General features: G+C 38.2%; 1 protein-coding gene across 1 annotated transcript in view; it reads left to right on the top strand.

The window, feature by feature from the left end:
* The window catches only part of cacna1ha (calcium channel, voltage-dependent, T type, alpha 1H subunit a), a gene marked incomplete in the record, with an annotated part of 156,161 nt that overhangs the window by 114,492 nt on the left and 19,333 nt on the right, over window positions 1–22,336 (top strand). Inside the window, 15 exon segments of the mRNA XM_014006935.1 lie at window positions 4,118–4,269; window positions 4,435–4,620; window positions 4,749–4,866; window positions 6,626–6,781; window positions 8,253–8,340; window positions 8,418–8,701; window positions 8,941–9,315; window positions 13,336–13,439; window positions 13,716–13,839; window positions 14,058–14,126; window positions 16,230–16,414; window positions 16,489–16,615; window positions 17,055–17,180; window positions 17,319–17,408; window positions 20,428–20,641. Of these exon segments, the coding sequence (XP_013862389.1) occupies window positions 4,118–4,269; window positions 4,435–4,620; window positions 4,749–4,866; window positions 6,626–6,781; window positions 8,253–8,340; window positions 8,418–8,701; window positions 8,941–9,315; window positions 13,336–13,439; window positions 13,716–13,839; window positions 14,058–14,126; window positions 16,230–16,414; window positions 16,489–16,615; window positions 17,055–17,180; window positions 17,319–17,408; window positions 20,428–20,641 (2,398 nt within the window).

Below are 22,336 nucleotides of genomic sequence, written 5' to 3'. Positions count from 1 at the left end.
ACACACACACACACACACACACACACACACACACACACACACACACACACACACACACACACACACATATCTCCCCCGGCCAATATTTTATACTGCTTTTGTTATGCTCAATGTTCCTAACTTAAAGAGACAAAAAAGGGAAAACAAAGACATCTACAGCACATAAAAACAGACAATGGCTACCCACATAAACATTCTAAAAAGTTGGCTTTTCTGATGCTTGAAGTCTCCCAGCGTTTTCCACTCTTTGCATTTAACAATTCCCATTTGCCAGTTCAAGAAGTGTGAATTAGTTTTGCTGAAGTAGTTCTGCATTACCCAAAAATCAGCTAAGCTATTCATGAATTGATGTATCATTATCTTCAGGCTTCAGCCTTCAGATTTGTGCCCTTTAGTTGATTTGTATTGATTTGACCTGCTATGTCAGCTGAACTGTGCCCCCCTCTCAATGGAGTCTCTAAAGTGGATCATAAAGATAAATTTATAATGCTGTCAGATGGTATAAAAAGCGCCATTTGCAAGGTGCATTCTCATTTTCCTGTTGAAAAGACAGTATGGCTCCAAGGTAAGGAAAATGCCAGCTAGTCTATTGTTAAAGCAGAATATATATTATGTGTGGCTGCATTGTATTATGTGGGCCTAAAGGAAAGCTGGTTGAGGGAGCTTTTAAAACCGTTTTGAGGTCTTTATATGCTGATATGTCAAAATTTGGCCAACAGTAAGGATTGTTTTCATTTTATTATGTCATTGTTTTTATCCCAATCTTCTAAAGACGGTCAGAGGGTATTAAATGTCCCCTTAACTGAACTAAATATAGTTGKATTACCAGTGAATATTACTTTGATTTTATTTTCTCCTGTGAGCTGACACAAAGATGTGAAGTGAACTCAAAGGGAGGGTAAATGARTTTAGAGGTCTGTTGATTCACTCAGCATGCTCAGTCCCATTTTTAAATCAAAATAATGGTAATAATCAGCCTAATTATTAGATGGACAATTAATTTGCTTCTCCAGCACTGCACATGACCCTACTGAAAAAACGAAATAAAAATGTTCTTATTGTTAGTTTGTCATTTAGCACTATTGTGACATAAAGTATACTAAATGTGACATCTATCAAATTTTGGGTAACAGATCAGATTTTAACTTGAAACAAAAAAATTAAAAAAGAGATGTGTTTGTAGGTTAATTAGCCATGGAGCTAACGCCTCTCTGTGAAAGGGAGCTTTTGCAAATGAGTCATTTCAGCTTTAGTCTTAAGTATGTTTTTATATGCCACATGTCAGGACTTCACATTGACCATGGGACTATGGTTAGTTGACTCCTCCCACCCCCACCCCCACACACACAAAAAAATGCAATATGTTTTAATGAGTCTCTCTTGCATGAGATTAGATGGAACTCAAGATCTTGGGCTTAAGGGCTTTGAGACAGAATGTTTTAAGAATTTATGATTAAGAAGGATTCGGTCATCTGAGGATGTATTCATTCCATGTAAATCTCTGGGATTGTATAAYGCTTGTTACCAGAGAAGGATGATTCTGTTCAATTGTAAAGTAGATTATGAAAACAAAAAAATAGAAACAGAAGACTATAAAAATCACACTCATTGGTGATGTTCTGGCATTGCCATATACTCCTCCAAAATATTTATGCCTATAAAGGTTATCTGTAATCTTTTTGTTGGCTACTTAAAATCATACAAGATTATTAGTTATTTTACTGTAAATCACTTATGTTCCATTACCTGAACATTTGTATTGCATTTATCACCAAAAGTCTTCACAATGTTCTTGTTTCCTTGTTATTTTTAAAGAACATTTTGGTCTTAGGGTTTCTTGTGTTCCTGGTGTGGGATGGACTCTGTCAGAGCTGCCCTTTGTCTTTGGTCTCTTGGGAACCTCAAGGTCTCGTCTGCTTTTTCGAGATGATGTAGTTCTGTTGGCGCCTTAAAGTCACGACCCTCCAGGGTGTCCTAAAGCCATTTGCAGCTGAGTGAGTCAGCTCCTCTAAGTCTGAAACCAAGATGCCTTACCCGATTGCTGCCATTGGGTCAAAATTACATGTGAGACTTCAGATTTAAGACTGAAGCATTTTGCATTTTATGTCCATGCATGCATGGGTTTTCTCAGAGTACTTAAGTTTCCTCTCACAGAACAAAAACATACATGTTAGGTTAACTAGTAACTCTAAATAGTCTCTTGGYTTGGGTGAAGGGTTTTTTGTTTGTATAGCTCTTTTCCAAAGGCAAGTCTTGACTCTTTTCAAGTGTAGGTGTGTCTACTGTAGGCAGTGTGTCACACTGTGGGTGTGGTTGTATCATCAGCAGGTGGCTTTGGCCATTGTGGTTTTATCATCCAAAGGTCTGACTTTTTTTTTAGTTGGTCGCAGCGCTGTTTCTAAGTGCATGTGTAACCTTGCAGTACACCTGTTCATTTCAGACTGTTCCATTGATTCAGGCAGCAGTCTGCTGATGTCAAAGTCACTTCCGCATAAAGATGGGACGAATGGCTCTTTGAAGGGATTTGGGTCTTGGAAAGGTGTTAGTTTCATAGAGCCATCCAAAAAAGCTGTTTGGTTTTGAACGAGTTATGTCATCAAGTAGGAAGATACATCATGTATGTGATGACATCACCTCATCACATTGGTGGAACCACGTGTTTTGTCAAGCAAGAACCCCTTCCCTCTTTCTCCTGAGCTGCTGTACTCCACTCCTTTGCCTGTTTTCCATTCAAAAGCAAATGGGGAGTGAATGTCCCTGTCGTCACGGAGTAAAAACAATTAAACTACAAATGGCCCTTTACTGTCTGCAACTCTGTTCCTATCGTTCATTGTAAGTAAATRGTAAATGGACTGAATTTATACAGCACTTTATCAAGTCCCATTGGACTCCAAAGTGCTTTACACTTACAGACATTCACCCATTCATACACACATTCACACACTGATGGTGATAAGCTACATTGTAGCCACWGCTGACCTAGGGCAGAATGATAGAGGTGAGGCTGCCATACAGCGGACCCTCTGACCACCATCAGAAGGCAAGTTGGGTGAAGTGTCTTGCCCAAGGACACAACAACTCTGAGATGGATGGAACTGGGGATCAAACTGGAACCGGTTACAGGAAAGCACCCCTAACCACTCCACTCCAGAAGGAGCTGTTCAAAAGCAGATCGTTCACGAATGTCACATTTCTGCTTGCGTACAATACTTGGTGTCACCTGTTTGGAACCACTGCTGAGGTGGATCCAAAAATGCGATCGGAACTGGAAATGCGACACATTTGCCTGACGCTGAATCGATGAGAACTGCTTAAAGGCACACCCGTGGAGAAGGGGGCTTATGTGGTCCTGTTGTGAACTTGCAACTGGTCCAGGGTGTACCCCACCTCACACACAGGGGCTGCTAGAGACAGGCACCAGTTCCATATCAGCACAGAATAGAAAAAGCAGGTCTAAATATGGATGGATGGATGGATGCATATTTTGTAATATTTAAACAAGCTTATACATTGCTGCATTTTATCTAGTGTTCTTGTCTCTTGTTGTTAACAAAACGTGTCCCTGAGGAACAATAAAGGTAATAAAGGTCTGAAATGAACTTGCTCAAAGCTCAAGCATTCACTCGGATGATCCAGCTCCCAAAGGGGTTTTCATACAAGAACTTCATTTATAACAAAGTACTGCTGCATTTCAACAACAATAATGTATTTGAAGAATTAATGTGACTTGTTCAACGTGCACTACCTGCTGGAGTCTTTTCAATACGTGCTGCAGATCTGGTCACATAATGCACTGAGCAGAGCACAGATTTGCTGCATTTCTCATAAAAGATTTGACCGCATGTTTTATGGGGAGCCGGTGGGGGGGGGCTCACTTAAATCTTTGCTGGATCGTTGGCCTACTGTGAGGTAAGCGAAGTAGATCAGCAGTGATATATTGGTGCTGTTGGTCCCGTTTGATTGATTGGACTTGACAGCAGCTCGGAACTTGATTGGTAATCTCTCAGCACAGGCAAAAGACCAAAAAATGAACTTTCAGCAATAAAAAGGAGATTTTAACTTTTTTGTGTGTGTGTCTGTGTGTGTGTCTGTGTGTCTGTGTGCCTTCTCCTTTAAGCCTGAAGAACTGACGGATGTGTTAGAGATTAGTAACATTGTTTTCACCAGTATGTTTGTGCTGGAGATGGGCTTCATGCTGCTGGCTTTTGGCTTTTTTGGCTACATCAGAAACCCATACAACATCTTTGACAGCATCATYGTCATCATAAGGTAATATTCATCCACTTTGCCTAATTTATGTCTTTAAAAGATTTACACCAGACTTTGTTTGTAAATGAGCGTAACATCTAAAAGAGCTCAGTCAAGTTATTATTGAGACACTTTGTTTTTCTGATGTTTTTATAAGACAAGCTTTGTTTTTTTTCTCCCTCTCAGTGTGTGGGAGATAATTGGTCAAGCGGATGGTGGACTGTCAGTCCTCCGGACATTTCGTCTATTGCGGGTGCTGAAGCTTGTGCGCTTCCTGCCTGCCCTGAGGAGACAGCTGGTGGTGCTGATGAAGACTATGGACAATGTGGCCACCTTCTGCATGCTGCTGATGCTTTTTATCTTTACTTTTAGGTGCAGACTTCAAAACACACATACACACACCTTCTCTAGTAGTTTATCTTCAAACTTAATGAAATGTGTTTTTTTTATTCCAATGTGTTAGTTTTCATCCACCTAAAGTTGTGAATTGTCCCTTTTAGTATACTGGGCATGCATCTGTTTGGATGTAAATTCGGTCTACGAACGGAGAATGGAGACACCATCCCTGACCGCAAAAACTTTGATACACTTCTCTGGGCCATTGTCACTGTATTCCAGGTTAGTTTTTCACTTTCTAACTAAGACTGTGCCCCTGTACTCCTGATGAGTTATTACTATACATTTTTTAAAATCTATAAATTTTTCCTTACTCATATTTACACACATCACACTGTCCCTGTCATTTAGAATAAATATTTTACCAAAAAAGGATGTAACTTTCATCTATTGATCAGTCATGTTTTTTTTTCTAGCATTAAAACTGTTGATTATCTGTCAGTTTTTCACAGTTTATTGCTAAAAGTGATAGTTTCTAGTATTTTAGACTTAGTTTCAATGGAAAGTTTATGATCAATCAGTCAATGATATTTTACCTGTTGTAGATAGCTTTTCGAAGTACCTTGATTTAGAAAAAAATATGGTGTAATTCAGACCAAATTAACAAAGCAGCAGCTTGTCTAAACAGCCTGAAAGGTTTCACAACTATATGCATTATTTCTGTCTTAGGCAGTTATTTACATAGAATTCTATGATTACCTGCTTGTACGTAGCAGCAGCAGCTCTRGCTAAATCAGATTGGGGATTTTCTAGAAGGCATATTACAACATAAATCTGTTTTTTAACAGTTCAAAAAATTGTGTTCGCACTGACAACTATGACATTCTGAGGAATATTATTTTGAAACAGTAGCATTCAACTTCAGTCTTACCCTCATACTAACTAGTTGTTAGCAAGTCAGTCTGGTCAAAACTAAATTCTGTCTCTTCAAATCAATGACATTCAAGGAGCTATCTGCAACAGGTGGGATATTTATTGTTTTTTACAATCCAAAAAGCCTCACAGCAAAAATAATCTAAATATAGGTMTCTTGTGTTCAACGCCCTAATGGGACAAATTTGTGGCTGGCTTCCTTTTAAATTATAATCTCAAATAACTTTATAGAACTGGTGAACTTGATACATTGCTTTTACAGTACGCATGCACAAAATCCATTTGTTGATGTGTGTGCATTTGCATTTTTATCCCATTAACTTTGTAATCTATTCAGGAACACCGAATGTCAAAACGAACCCAAMGTATCCTTCTGTTCGCTGTGTGTAACTGAGCCAATCCTCTGCTGCTAAGAAATGCAAGATTGTGCCTAATTGCACCCAGCATCCCTCTTTAACTTTGAAATCTATTTTTTACTCTCCCTCCCCAGTGGAGATATTGTTCAATTGTCCCAGATAGATTTTTTTCCATACTCTCTCTCTCTCTCTCTCTCTCTCTCTCTCTCTCTCTCTCTACTGGATGCGTCAGCAAGAGGGTAGAAAGCAGGATTCTCTTTGGTGCTGAAGAAGCATTTTTACAAAGTATATATACTATGTTAGGTGAAGAAGTTCCACTCACTGTAGACTTTTTTTTTTCAGGGCAAGAGACCAGACTACACACAGATCCGGTCAGAGCAGTGTGTGTGCACTGGCTCACTTGCAAGTGTTAAATGAGCAGAACTGTCAGGCGGGATTTTGAYTTTTCCGTCAGTCACACTTATCCACACAATTATTCACATTTATCAACTTCTAGTCCAGAAGGTTATTTTTAAACTGAGGTTTTGCGAGGTTTAAAGCACCTAATTGTTTTTCTTTGTGTCTAATTGATTTTTTTCCAGACCAATTACCTTCTAGTGTGTTTCCTCTATTTCGTCACTAATATGGATGCTCATTCTCCTTGTTTTTTTTTATTATTATGCATCTCTACACCTTACACTCCCTCCATCCTCCTACTTCTGCCTCCACCTGCCTCTTGTGTACTCCTAACTCTGTTTATTTTCACTCTTCAGATTCTGACCCAGGAGGACTGGAACGTGGTGCTGTACAATGGCATGGCTTCTACCTCTCCATGGGCGTCTCTCTACTTCGTTGCTCTCATGACATTTGGCAACTATGTGCTCTTCAATTTATTAGTTGCCATCCTGGTTGAAGGCTTTCAGGCTGAGGTGAGAATGAGTGCGTTGGGTTTTTAAGTGCGCCTTCAGAACAGATTTAATTTGCTGCTTACGTTTGCTATCCAGTCTTCAACTTGAAAGCTTTAAGTGGAACATGTACACAGAGACTTCCTTCTTTATTAGTTTGTGCTTTTGAAAGCAAACTGTAGCTGGAGACACAGGGCTCTGTTTTTAGAGCTCAGTTTTCCTATTGCTTTAGAGTCTATGTGATCTTGGCAAACACAAAAATGGCTATAAACGAGTCAGTTTTACAGATATTGAGATAAAGTTTGGCATGGAAGTAGCTGAGATTGACCTCCAACTTATACTCTGAACCAGTGCTGTTGTCTAGTTTTTGGAAGTGGGTGTATTACGACCTTCACTTCTTATGCTCCATGACTTATTGCATACATTGCATTCACACAGTGCACATTATTAAAAAGGGGTGTTATTATGCAAAATTGACTTTTTTGAGCTTTATTTTGTTTCATTAACCTYTATTTTCCCTCAGTGGGGAAATWAATTCTCTGCATTTTCCCATGACCCATGTGAAGCAGTAGGCTGCCATTTTGTGCTTGGGGAGCAGCCTTGCTCAGGAACCCAGAGTGGGACAAACGGGGGTCTCCCACACACCTTGTTTTGTTATCGGTCCAAGTAGTGGAAGTTCTCTAACCTCTGTGCACCCATCTCAATCCCCACTCAAGCTCCCACCCCACAGAGCACACCTYCCCAAAAGCATTGCTGTAAAGACGTGCTGAAGTTGGTGTGTCTGAAATTGTAGGAGGTTCTTAAAGACACAGAGACCAATTTCAAGGTGTTTAAATAGGCTATGATGCAAAGTCAGATTTATTTTTGATATATACAGTATTTTCAGAACAGCTGAAGGTAACATGGTGCTATATAATTGAACTATGTGCCTGGATAATAAATGATACCCCACTTTATAATTTTTAAATCAATAGAGCCTTTTGATTAGTAAGACCAGTAAGCACATTTTTGTATTAAAACAATGAAAAACAAAACTTTKTTCTCAAAGCAAGTCGATTGAAATAAATAATAAAAAAAGATATAACTGAAACAAAACTGCCAAATATCAACTATTTTAATCTTGTTTTCAACACAGCCGATTCAATGCTTAAAATACTACAGAAGAATAGTACTTACAGCCTGGGATTTTCTAAGTAAATAGACTACAGACTTCAGTTCTTTTTTCAGACCACTACATCAATATATGACTGTGGACAATAAATAAATAAATAAATAAATACAAAAAGAAAAATGTCAGGACTTGCATATCTATAGCAGATAAATTGAAATTGAAGGGTCTTGACCTCCATGTAAAGAACTTTAGTCCACATTGTTGTTTTTAAACATTCAATATAAAAACTAACAACTTTTCATATTAGTGAACTAAAAAGAAAAAAATTGGTAATAAAAGCCAAAAAATAGCCTGTTTTTCATGGACATGTTGTGCGTTTTTTAGGGCGATGCTAATCGGTCAGAGTCAGATGATGAAAAGAAATCCGACAATTTTGACGAGGATGAAAAGGTGGAACAGTTCAGAGACACTGGTAGGTTAAAATGGAGACCACCTTCAGTTTGTTGCTGCTTTGTCATTTCTAAAGACGTCTTTATCTCTAATCCATAGAGCTAAAAATGTACTCTCTGATGCTGACGGCTAAYGGTCACATTGACCCCCATGGCACTGTCGCTCCTCCCATAATTATGCGCACAGCAGCGACGCCCATGCCCACCCCTAAAAGCTCTCTGGGACCTGAGTCCATCTTAGAGGAGGAACTGCTGTACAAGGAGGGGCTATCTCAACAAAGTGAAGTTGGATTGGGCTTCTCTGAGGCTGGAGTGGATAATGTGGGGTCTCGCCGAGGAAGCTCGACGTCAATAGACCCCTCAGCCTATGACCAGCAATCTTTAGTAAGTTATGGTATTGGTTTTATGATTTTAACTTTCAGAGAGAAATCCAGACTACTGCACTGTCTTTACATGTGAAACTTTAATTATGATTGTCCAAGTGAACTTATCTCTAGCTATAATCTTTCAGACCAGTATTGAGGTTTACCCACAACATAATCATTCCCAAAACATTTAGTTCCAACTCGTTTAATTTTATTCTCTATATAAACTCTGATTTCGATTTGATTTCTGATCCACAGAGTTTCTCAAGTCCTGGTCGGCGTTCTCCTCTTCCCCTCCGTGGTTCAGGCAGCTCATGGGGGAGCCGCCGCTCCAGCTGGAACAGCCTGGGACGAGCACCGAGCCTGAAAAGACGAGATACCAGTGGAGAGAGGGAGAGCCTGTTATCAGGGGAGGGTGGAGAGGAGGAGGAGAACAACCAGGATGAAAACGAGGAGGCTGGGGTAAACAACAGACTAAAGCCGGGGTCCATGGAGCTGCAACCGCCGTCTCCTGTTTGCTCCTCCGTAAGAGCAGAATATGGTGACTGTAATGGGAGGACTCTGACATACAACCCAAATGTGAACTCTGACCTCAAAGATGACTTCTCAGCGGAGGATGACTTGGATGATGATGTAAGTWATGAGGAAGGGCTTAAAATTATATTTTAGTGAGGTTCTTTTATAGGTTTAATGTAAATACCTTTTTGAAAGGCCCCAATTTGAGGTTTCAATTAGACCATTTTGAGACGTCAGCTTGTAGCCTGAGGAAAASCAGAATGGATTTCATCTTAATATTCTGATCTCAAAAATTTAAATGACAGAGACAGCAGCAGCAAGCTGTAACATTACTAGTGCATTTCTGAAAGGAACRTCATACCTGTCATTTAAATCTTGACCAACTTTGTACAATCCAAAGTTTGCAGGAAGAAAAAAAAGTCCACAAACACAAACAACTCTCAAGCATGGTGATGGACCGTCATTTTAACACAATAGCAAGTCTACCACAAAATGAGTACAAAGGATGTTGAAATGGACTAATTAAAGTTCAGACCATTAAAATATTTTTAATTAAAAATATGAAACCTTAAGAGAATCTTGCATCAGCACATAATGAACAACTGAAACAACACTGTAAAGGAGAGATGGAGATGCTTGTTTGGCTCACTTTGTGGATCACGGATTTCCTGATCATATATGCGCAACAAGATGTGAGTATTCTTGACTCCCAGCAGTGCAATAGTGAGTCAAAGATGAACCACGTGATCACTAAAAAGCAAAACACTGCTGCTGTCATTAAGCAGAGAGAAAGAGGTTGCCAAATTAGAGCGGACCAATTAAAAGGTAAATAATTTCAAAAGCATAAACTTGTTKCRCCACTGAATCCATTTCYAAGTTCKCTCAGAATGAACCGTTGATCACTTTGCCTTAAAATTATCAGTAGAAGTAAACCCATAGTAAAAAATGCATCTTCTTTCTCTGGTAACTGTCACTGACAGAACTGGGTGGGGGGTGTAGTTTCAGTAGACTAGCAGCTGACCCCAAGTCTGAACATTGGCGCTGAACAATATGGGAACATTGGAAGGTTGAGACGGAAAGTGGTTACTTCGAGATATTATTGGAAGTGGTATCTTAATTTTGGTAAACGTATAGGCTAATGGTATAGAGACATCATAGGTTGTTGTTCAGCAACAGAAATCTTAGGACTTGAATAGGAACAGATACATTTTAAATCTAAAAACTGTACTACATATTTCTTTTTATCTTCTGTGTCTTTGGTTTCTCTGTAATTTTGAAACATCATGGAGTGTGTGTTTTGTGTTCACAGATCTGTGAGCACGCTAATTGTCATGCTTTGAGTCATCAGCGCAYGTAGTAATTGTTTTCTCAGTGGGAAGAAAATGACTTGTGTACATACAAGTGCAATAATAAAACGTGTTTATTCAAATATCTGCATGTGTGTGGAAAAACCTGGAGAATGGTTTCCTCCTGTGTTGGGTTTTAGGCGACCTCTGTTGTGACAATGCTCATGGTTTTATTGGCTTCAGATTGAGTTCATAACACCATGAAATCCTCGGGAACAACAGGCTTCTCTGGTGAATACAGCTCATTACAAACAGGGTTTCAGTGTACTTGTGGGGTTTTGTGTCTATGTTCATGGCTGTGCCTGTATGTGTTTTTGTTACCTGGTACACACAGCCTTGTGAGGACCCGCTGTTCCTTATGGTGACAAAAGCCTATTCACCATGGGGGGAAATACCATTTGTGTGTTAGGGTTAGGACTAAGGTGTGAATTGAGTTTAGGTTAGGTTTAGGGTAAAGGGTCAGGGTTAGACTGTAGAAATTATTGGTAAGTGAAAGGAAGTCAATGCAAAGTCCCCATCAGGATAGAAGAACAAATGTGTGTGTGTGTGCTTGTGTGTGCATGAAGTGCTAAGTGAGATGAATGTTTATCAGGGATTTCAGAGTTCAGCTCCTAGAAGATCTGAGCAGCCAGTTTTTTCGTTTTGTACTCAAACACACACACACACACACACACACACACACACACACACACACATTCTGTATAAGGCTGTTTGCCAAATAGGCAGAGTCTGAGAGGCCTGACTCTGGGCTGTTTTTAATTAGAATCCTAAAGTACAAAAGCTGTGGACCCAAGCTTTCTTCTGTTTGTTTTATTACAAACTTTAATGAGTTCCACGAGACTCTGCTGAGCTTGGGCACTTGCTAAGTTGKAAGTCCACCTGTTCGGTTCTAATTAACTCCATCTGATTATGCAGTGAAACACATGTTTGTTGTACCATTATAGATTTACATGAGGAGTAGCTAACGTCACTGTTTAAATCCTACATTGTTCTATGGTGCCACTGTTGTCGTGGCATGTTCATTTGACTCCTTCTAATATGACCTCTCCTGATCTCAGACATGGTCTTCACCAGTGACTCTCGCAGCAATTTTAAATTTCAGTTTAACTTACATTTGCTCAATGCCAAACACTTATTCAGAGTACAGAAGTAAGGATTTTGATCCTTTGAAGACGGATTCTGTGAAAAGGATGTGAAATAATATAATCTTAAGGATTTTGGAAAAGCACTTTAAAAGACTTAGGTTTGGATAAATAGAMAATGTACTTTTTTTTTTCTACAGCACATTACTAACAATAAAGGATGACCTAAGGGCTTTACAGTTTAGTCAAACAAAATGTTAAAATACAACAGTTAAAAGCAATAAAATAGGAACAAGTAATAGCTAAAAAAGGAACACAACACAACATAAAATCACCAGCTCAAATGTTAGACAAGCTAACAGCCTAACTGAGCGAGACCAAAACCAAAATTAATATCTGGTGTTTTCACACAGCTTTAGCTTCAAAGATTTCATCAACTTTGTTTAAACGTACCATTAATTTGGCAAAACATGGTTATTCCTGCAGAAATATGCGAAACTGGAAATGCTACAGCTAGCTGCTGATGCCACTGTTCAAACAGATGTGACATTTTATGAAATTACCTGTGCCAACCAAAATTTGGTGTTGTAGAAGTTTACAAAAAATAGCCTTTGCTAAACATTTGTGAGATTGCGGCTGTTTTATTAGTTTTTTATTTTTTTTTGCGACAAATCTCAGACTAATTAACAAAGGTGCCATCTACAACAGATTAGACAATAATTATTCATAACCTTTTCACAGAACCTCWYTTCCAAATATCTGAACTTTTGCTATCAATAATGAAATGTTTCCATTAAACCCCTTATGAACCCTATGCACATAACGTACAGTTGAGTCATTTTTTCTCCCCTTTTAATAGCTTTAAGTGACAAACCATCATTTGCTGAGATGTATTTGTCACATATTTTTGGATACATATTTTTGGGATTTTATAAATATTCTAGCAAGTTTATTGTACTTTTGTTTTGTGTTGCATGTATGAGCCAGATGTCAAAGACAAGCCTCTATTTCATGCAATGTTGTGGACAATAAAGCCTCTTTGATTTGAATTGAATTGAATGGAATTGAAATTAATGGAATTGAATTGAATGGAATGGAATTTAATTGAATTGCAGTTCTTAGTATTTATTCAACTAAATAACCTCATCAGTTTTAACCATTATTACCTGGCTATTAAACATAATCACATGGTCTTATCAATCCAAATGCATTATCTCTATTACCTGTTTTCATTTAAAACACAGTGAAATAGCTGATGTGTCACCAGAAAATCTGTTTGTAATGATCTTGACTGATCATAAAATTTTTAAAAAATTGCATTGAGTTTTTCAGATTCAGAGAAACAATTGTTTGAATAATTGTAAACTTAGTTCACAATGTGTTGACAAAACAATTCATCAGTCATTCTAGAGATCAAACTGCAGATGAATCAATGCAAGCTTTTCTTAAAGCTTCAATCATCGGGCTGTAATGGAGGACCCGATGTGCGGTGAAGAAGTTTGTTTTCTCAAGTAAAAAAAAAGATGTTCACAGTGGGTTATAAACATGGTGACTGTGGAGGTGATAAAGATTTTACAATTTGCCATCATGATGCAAACAGCGCTTGGATACTGATAGTGATTTTGTTTTATAGTGTGCAATGATGAATAACAAAGAAAGTCATTTTGTTGCTGCTTTGTTTATTGACGTGCGACCTCTCGCTGCTGCAGAGTCCTTTCTGCTACTGGGTACGGAGAGAAATCCAAAACATCAAGCCCCGCTGGTGTAAAGAACATGAATCCTGGACGCTTTACTTGTTTTCTCCAGAGAGCCCGTGAGACACACACACACACACACACAAACACACAAATTTACAACCATCATTTGATTCTAATAACTATAAGAGATTTAAATATACTTTTAAAACAAAATACATATGTATTCACCACATTTTCTTTAATCTTTTTAAACTTTGGTCTTAATTAGTTACATTGGTCTATACAGTATTTGATTTTTCTAAATTTGCTTGCTGATGTGTACTGCTAGTTTTTTTTAACAATAGCTGTTAAACCACCATTCATATTTTAAAGGATATTTTGTGTGTTTTCAGAGTCCGTAGCTGGTGCCAAAGCGTGATCTCTCACAAACTGTTCGACCATGTGGTTCTGGTTTTCATCTTCCTCAACTGCATCACCATCGCTCTGGAGAGGCCTGATATTCCTCCCAGCAGCAAGGTGAGAAACTGTTTTTAATCACAAGCTGACCAGATCTTTTCTTCTTGTGGTACAGACTTAAACCAGTAAGGCTAATAGGAAAACTCTGTTGTTCAGCGTTATTCAAAAGAAACACCTGCTTAGTTTTTGATAGAATGTCTTCACATTCAACTGCAGTTTAACTGATTTAAGTTCATTTAGGTAAACTTGCCTGACAATGATTTGATTTTGCCTTTTAGGAGCGAGTGTTTCTGAGTGTGTCCAACTACATTTTCACTGTGATCTTCCTAGCAGAGATGGCCATTAAGGTAAATATTTTTACAATTGATCTTACTGACCTTTAACAATTTTTTAATAATAAAAATATTAAAGATGAAATATTATGCTAAATCCACTTTTTTAGCTCTTAAATACATTTTCTTGTCTACTTGGGAGTCTCCAGGGGCCTCKTGCATAAAGGATTGCGCAGCTTTCACACTAAAAATTGACATACGGACAATTTTAGAAAAGTGCGCCGCACCAAAAAATTCAGATGTATAAAACTGTGCACACACAGGTTCCTGCACACCTTTCCTTTATACATCCCAATGAACGTGGAACTGAGCGTACGTGAGACACCTTCCCTGACACACCTCCATTTAAATATGTAAAATAGATGTAAATGTGTCCAGAGTGTGAGATTCTCCTCAGATTCCTCCCTGTGGGATCGGAAATGATTTTTAGATGCAGGGAAATTATACATTAAATGAAGAATGAGTTAGAAAACTGTCTAAATAAGTAGTGGGGTGTCATTGTTTTATGTGGTGCATTTGCACGGGATAACCAAAGCCTGAGATTTTCCTGAAATTTACAGACATCTCCCGAATGTGATGTTGAAGCCTGGTTAGTTGTTGTCTATTTAGTTGAACACGGCATTGAACGGACATTTAAAAACAAAACAAAACAAACTAACTAAAAAAAACATCTCGTTATCCACTTTTTCCTCTCTCCTTTCCTCCTGTGTTAGAACAGGAGCTGTCATCTCCACGTACAGACCCCCACCCTACCCTCACCGACGGGTACGAGTGGTGGCCTACAGATTTTTAGTAAAAAATATAGATTTTTGAGGCTCATTAGACAGGTAAACGTCCAAAGGGGTTGACATACATGAACACCTTCACAGCTGGCGAGGGTGCGCGTGCCTGGCGCGAGAATCTACCCAAAGCRCAGCTGCTGCGCTCCGACCACAACTCAACTCAGCATCAGCCAGAAGGTTACACACAGAAAAAATAATTATTCTTACAGTACAGTGAGCCACCATTTGCATCCGATTTTGCTCCCTCTCTTCAGCCTTTTTTATTSTATTTTATTKTTTATGCCGCACGTAATGTGTCAGGTTTTTCTGGCCCAGGACCCAAAAGGTTTTCAACTATGTGACAAWTAWAWWAWAAMARYWKWYWAYAGACTGGACTGAGGTTCTTTTGATCATTTTTAGACTGATCTATTTCCTTGTCTGAGGTTAAATGATTTTCAGTCTCGGGGTTCGGTTCCATGATCGTTTGAGTTTAAACAACAAAAACTCAAACTAAAATAAAAGTCTAACACCATGTTCAGACTTTCCTTACATCCAGAAAACACAACAAAGTCATATTTCTGTGGATTCAGGTCAGATTCATGACTTTGTGGGTTAAAACTGTCRACTGAAAAACTTTGTTTGGCTGCYGCACATTCTCAYGKCAGGTGAAAAGTGTGCGTAAATATACGCACACTTTCACRCAACGTTGGTTTTKATWCATCACAACGTGGGCRTAGAACCTGGCGCACGTAACTTTTTTATACGTATGCACCGTTTACACATGAGGCCCCAGAAGTGCAGAAAATTTGAATGTAGTGTCTCCCAGGGCTGCAAAGATATATTTACATTCTGTTCAGGTCATAGTTTTCAATCCGTTCAGTATTTTATTACCTGTAATGCATTTTGAATAATAACGTCATATAATTTGCTGGTCATTTGTTTTCATTCTCTTCTCGCTCTGGGTCAGATTCTGGTTCCAACATGTAAGGCTGGATGGACAAGTCTTCTGTTGTTGACATCTTTTATTCAATTTGTAAATAAAATGTTTCTGCACTGCTACATAATCATATCTCTGGCAGGGTGTGTACCTCACATAAAGAGACAGCACAAAAATGAGTTGCCCACAGACACCTCAGAAAAGCGAAAAAAGTGAAAAGGAAAGAGGGGCTTGTGGAGTTACAATAAGGAGGAATTCAGACCAAAGCATTGCAGTTCCACTTAATATAGACCCCAACAGAATGATTTACATGTGACAAAGAAGGTTTAAAAGCAGGATATGTCCACTTTAAAGTTAAATATTTAGAGGCTTAATAGATATGGTTTGGATAATTCCATGTCTCCACTATTATTTCATCAGGTTGTAGCTCTTGGGTTCTGCTTTGGGAAGCAGAGCTACCTTCAGTCCAGTTGGAACATTTTGGATGGAGTTTTGGTGTTTGTGTCTCTGGTGGACATCCTGGTWTCTCTGGCCTACACGAGTGGAAACAGGATCCTGGGAATTCTCMGAGTCCTTCGTCTTCTACGCACACTTCGTCCACTCAGGTTTGTTTTGTGTGTCTGGTAACTGAATCCTTTATTTCATTATTGTTATTGACTTTTAATGATTTTATCTCCAGGGTGATCAGCCGAGCCCCAGGTTTAAAGCTGGTGGTGGAGACGCTCATCACGTCCCTTAGACCTATTGGGAACATTGTTTTGATCTGCTGCGCCTTCTTCATTGTGTTTGGAATCCTGGGGGTCCAGGTAATTACTGTTTCACAGCATAGTCATGTTGGCACAAGCTGTACAGATTATGCAGGTTGGTGTTGCTCTCCTGAGTTATTTTACCCTTTGCTGCTTAAATGTCAGCAGTGCTGAGCAGCTACATACTGTAGGTGATTGTGTCTTTTGGGGAATTCAAGTACCCTGAAAATCCAATGGATACAAAGCTTTTGTTTCTCAAGACAGCAAGTGTGAAAAAAATGACAGCTGGGTTAAGTGGGAAAAGGAACAACACAACCCTCAGGGCATTTGTTAATCAAGAACTCAGAAATCTTCCAGTAAGGACGAAATCTCTGAAACATCCTTTTATCCCTGAATGCTTAAAATGCAACAAATATTGCTGCATTTTAGATAATGAGGAAATGACAACCAAAAAAAAAAAAAAACCTTAGTTCTTTTTACTATTATTTGCCTTTTTTAGCTTTTCAAAGGGAAGTTCTACCACTGTGAGGGTCTGGACACAAAAAACATCACGAACAAGTCTGACTGTGAACAGGCCAAATACCGCTGGATACGAAGAAAGTACAACTTTGACAACTTGATTCAGGTAGGAATTAAGTGAAACAAATTTGGGAACGTGATGTGTCACCGTGACCTGTTTCTAACAGATTTTTTTTCCCAATTTGTGGTAACATTTCTTGGCAAGGCAGCATTTCTTCACATCTCTGTGTTTTTTTTTCTCCAGGCTCTGATGTCTCTGTTTGTGCTGTCGTGTAAGGACGGCTGGGTTAACATCATGTATGATGGACTGGATGCAGTGGGGGTGGATCAGCAGGTAAACATGGGATGTTTCTCTGAGAGTGTGGTGAGGGATGGATATTTGGTAACTCGTGTATATTCTTGAAAAACAACAAAAATACAGAAACGTACTGTACATTAAATAAATATAAAAACCCACACTAATCTCTAAATGATGGGCCATGGGTTTCACATGTTCATTTTTCTAAGTTGTAGAATATTTCATTTTTTGCATTCATTTGGGTTGTATGTAATTTTTCAGAATAAAAAGAGAATGTGAGATGTCACAGTTACAATACAATATAAACACTAATGTTGAAATTAGCAGGCTATTGTTCTTAGCTTGAAAACCTCACTACTAGGACCAAAGACATAAAACATAGTCGGTAATAAACCATTGTTGGTCATAAGGAAACTAAGACACTTATCATTACTCCTATCTTGAGTTTCAATCATTTATAGTATTAGGTAAACTAAAAGAAAGCAACTAAACATGTTGTAAAAATAACTAAAGTAAACTTAGCTTAGCATAGCTCTTGAGTTAGACTAGTAAAACAGAAATGTCCAGAAATACAATTATCATGCTTAAACATAAATACTAAAACTTACCAGTCTTAAGGACGCACACTCTTTTTCAAACTACCTTTTATTATCTCTCACTACATTTATGAACATTGTGCTACAAACAACATGACTCAAAAAATRGCTGCACCCTCTGGTGGTGAGGCTGAAAATAAACTTCAGTCCTGCCTTCAGAACCACGGTTACTAGTACTAGTAATAAACTCTGCCACTAGTACCAAAACAACATAGATAACACAGCTATGCGGTATTTAAAACACAAAATAAGCATTTCAACGTGTCCTTTTTTAAACCTTTAAAAGTTCTACAAGTGAAATAATACAGAATCACCAATTATTATAAAAGTAAGAGTTTCACTTACTGTTGTTGCGAGTGGCCGACATGATGTGGAGSTGAAATGTAGCTCTGTCGAATCCAACTGAAATACTTATACTTATAATACAAGCATAATGTAATAAAACTATATAATAAAACTTAACGAGACAACTATGTTTCCATGTTGACTTTCCACCAACAGACAGTTACGTTGTCCTTTCACGATAAAAGCACTATAACGTCTTCATACATCAAAYCGATGTAATTGGACCTCTGCGCCGATATCTCAGACTTTTTCTCTTCTTGTGCATTTTTAAACAAAATATAGTTAAAATATAAAGTTCACTGTGTGTAAATATGATCAGATCAATTCTACACTGTTTTGAACGTCTGGACACAAATGCCTCTACAATACAAGCCGCGTTTTTGGGGCAGCGAGAACTTCTGGGTCATGGCACTTGTTAAAAAAGAGAAAGAAAAAGAAGTCACAAAATCAAAACTGACCGCTCAGTATCTGTTTCTTATAATATTAAAAAGTAGAACTAAGGGATGCTGAGCTATTTTTATTTCTCTTTTATTTTTTCTTAAACAAAAAGAATGTCTTTACCACTTCGGTACAAGTAAAGCGAAGAAATACTTTTTCATGGAAATAATACAAAGCACAGAAGGAAGTTCAAATGTCCCAGCTTTTTAGCAGCATGTAAATGCATCATTTACACGAATCTGGGAGCTCTCGGCAGCGTGAAAACAGTCTCCATATGTTTTGTGCACTCATAACCTGATCTGTGCATAAATTTAGTTTTGTCCGTGCGTATTTAAGGACTTGTATGCGTAGGAGCCAGTTTGAATATGTAATTATCAGATGTATGAGGTTAAAGGCAAAAAATTCATGTGAAATTTTAATGTTTGTGTAAATTATATTTGTGCGTGTATACTTTTATTTTGTATTGGTATTTTTAAATATTTGTGTGTACATTTGAACACACACTTTCGAAATACCCAAAGTTACACACAAAATGTTCTTTACGGGTTACAAATCATGGTTTACACACACACAAACACACACACACACAAACTTTATCACACACATACAAACCATATTACACACAAAAACTTTACGAGTCTATTTTCTCTCCATACACGTCACTCTCCCTCCCACACACACTAAGGACACTCGAGTATGTGCCCCTTCGAGAATGCGCTTGGCAGTTTGTTTTATCCATTTAAATCAAGGTGCACCTGACTACAGGGAGTTAAAGATGGAGGGGCAGAAAAGAAAGCTCTCCAGGGCACAAAACAGAAACCATAAGCAGAAAGTAGATAAAGTGTCTGCATACACCTCAGAAAGTATATACTTGCGCTACTGGTTGGGCAGTACTGTCACGAATATCGCATGAAGTAAACGTGTAATGCAAAATTGACATGTAAACGTTTATGAACATAATGCTTGCATGAACCACAGTAAGATTTTTGAAAATTGCAGAAATTTATATTGCCCTTGCACCTCAGATCTTGGAATGAGTTGGGATCTGACATAATCCTGTTTTAGTTGAAAGTAAAATAAATTAATAAAATAGGATTTGATTATAGTTCTGTTCAGTGACCAGGTTAATTAGCAATGCAAGCTATTAACTAATTCCTCTGCATTCTTTGTATTTTAGCGCTGTAGCAACATGTTACTAAACAGGTTTGACTAAAGTACTGAAAAACAAACAAACAGAAGTAAAAATAAAAAAGGTTTGATATTTATTATTTTATACTGTATTTTTATSCACAAGGTAGCCACGCTGGATTTTAAAGTTGAGGCATGTCGCAAATGATTTTGAGAGGCATGCCAGTTGATTTTTCTAAAATGAAAATCAAACATTTTACCTTCTATGAACATTTAAAAATATAAAATGCATTCTTCTGGAAATTGAATTTTTTTATGGTGCAATGAAACAAAATCAAAGATTTGTTTTCTTGTATAGGAAAATATATTGTGAGGTGGCTTTGTACTGACCATTCATACAGGCTATATGTTTTACCAGTCCAGTAGCTAAATATAAATGTTATCTAGTTTTGATTTATTTTTTTTATTTTTTATACAAAACCATGAACAAACTGCCCAGAAGCGAACTAAAAACACATTTTTTAACCCTTTGCTCTCCCCCCCTTCAGCCTGTGAGGAACCACAATCCCTGGATGCTGCTCTACTTCATCTCCTTTTTGCTCATCGTCAGCTTCTTTGTGCTCAACATGTTCGTCGGCGTGGTGGTGGAGAACTTCCACAAGTGCCGACAGGACCAGGAGGAGGAGGAGGCGCGTCTGCGGGAGGAGAAGAGGCTCAAAATGATAGATAAAAAGCGCAGGAGTAAGGAGAATGGAGGGGCTGGTCGGTAGTCTATTTTTCTGAGCACTGCCTGCTTTCAGAGYTTGAAAACAAAAAGGAATGATGAAAGAGGGAAAACAGGGAAATAAATACAGACCGAAAAATTAAAGAGGGAGAGTTTAAAAGACTGGCTAGCTCACACAAAAACATGATTGATCACTGGCACACGGTGTGGGCTATGCCAATCTGATGCATGTATGTAACTGCATGACTGCAGCCCTATCACAACCTCTTCCAACCCTGCATGAGAAAACATTAAATTTCACAACAGACAAAAAAATAACTGACTTAACTTCTAAAACTCCCACCAGTTAACTATAAAAACAAGATCGACAGCAATATTTACACTTAGTTTAATCCGTTGCATAAATCTCGCGTTACATCAGTGTAAAATGAAACGTTTTATCACAGAACACCTATGTAGCACTTTTGCATGTCAAGTTTCAGAAGCAACTTTTCCATTACGTCTTGAGAAAATTTTACGAGTAAAATTTTCCTCTGTGAAATGCCAGAACCCTTTCCCTCCCTTTGAATGCATGTGCAAGACCCTGGGACACCTCTTCAACAAACGAGGACCTTCCATCAAAAAAACGCTTTGACTGGCAGACTCAGAAACATAGCAGACATTTTGGCTGCTATACTTGCTAAGAACTTTGTAATTATTATGGGTAACAGAACTGTTAGTGTTTGTTAAAGGGATAGTTCAGATATTTTAAGGTGGGGKTTTTCAGTACTGGTGATACCTTTTTGACCTAATTTTGGAGAAACAGTTTAATTCTGACTAGAATGACAAGCTAATGCCTAGTTGGGCCCAGACTAAAGTGCCTTCAGACTTCATCAGAAGTGCTACAGATAGATGCTGCTGCCACTGTTTTTGCTTGTCACTAACAGACTTATATCTAAATAACTACAATAGTCCCCGGAGAAGCTAGGGCTTTCCAGGTGACATTCAATTTAAATTAGTATTTGAGTTTACTATTTGTTGGAAATCAATGTCATCCACAACGTTACTAAAGTTTACCTTAATATGACTAAAACTGGCTGAGTTATGGTCCAGTCTGTAATTTCCATTTGGGATCAATGAAGTRTTTTGAATCAAATTGGATTCTTCTGACTATGGCAACCATTGTGAAATTTTGATTTTGAGTCGGTGTATGATGAGGATCGTTCTCAGCTACCACCACACCAAATTTGATCCTAATATGGCTAAAAACGGCTGAATTATGGTTGATTTTACATTTTAGCTATGACAGCCATCTTGGGTTTCTGATTTGGATTCAGAATGCGATTGAATTGTTCTCAGGTACCACAACACCAAATTTCAGCCCAGTTTAGCGCAATGTATTCAAAGTAGGTTTTTAGGCTTAGTTTTGTTTGTGATTTACATTGCCGTGGTAACTCCAAACACAACTGAAAGTAATAGCACATGTCACAGGAGTGAGCCCGTTGTCTTGGTATGACATTAGTGTGGGTACACTTTGCTGTACTGACCACATTAAAGTTGACGGAAGAATAAAAACATAGTGTATAGAGTTGCCACCATGCAAATGAATGGAGGCAGAGGAATGCATTGAGACACATTCATTTATTTTATTTTATTTTTCTTTGACCTTTAAGATAAGAGATAAGATAAGATAACTTTATTGATCCCACAATGGGGAAATTTGCATATTACAGCAACTCGGAGCTGCAGTAACA

The sequence above is a fragment of the Austrofundulus limnaeus genome, unplaced genomic scaffold (assembly GCF_001266775.1).
Source record: "Austrofundulus limnaeus strain Quisiro unplaced genomic scaffold, Austrofundulus_limnaeus-1.0 Scaffold38, whole genome shotgun sequence".
In the NCBI taxonomy this organism is placed as follows: domain Eukaryota; kingdom Metazoa; phylum Chordata; class Actinopteri; order Cyprinodontiformes; family Rivulidae; genus Austrofundulus; species Austrofundulus limnaeus.
The sequence above is the reverse complement of the archived record's forward strand: the minus strand, read 5'-3'. Positions and strand labels throughout refer to the sequence as shown.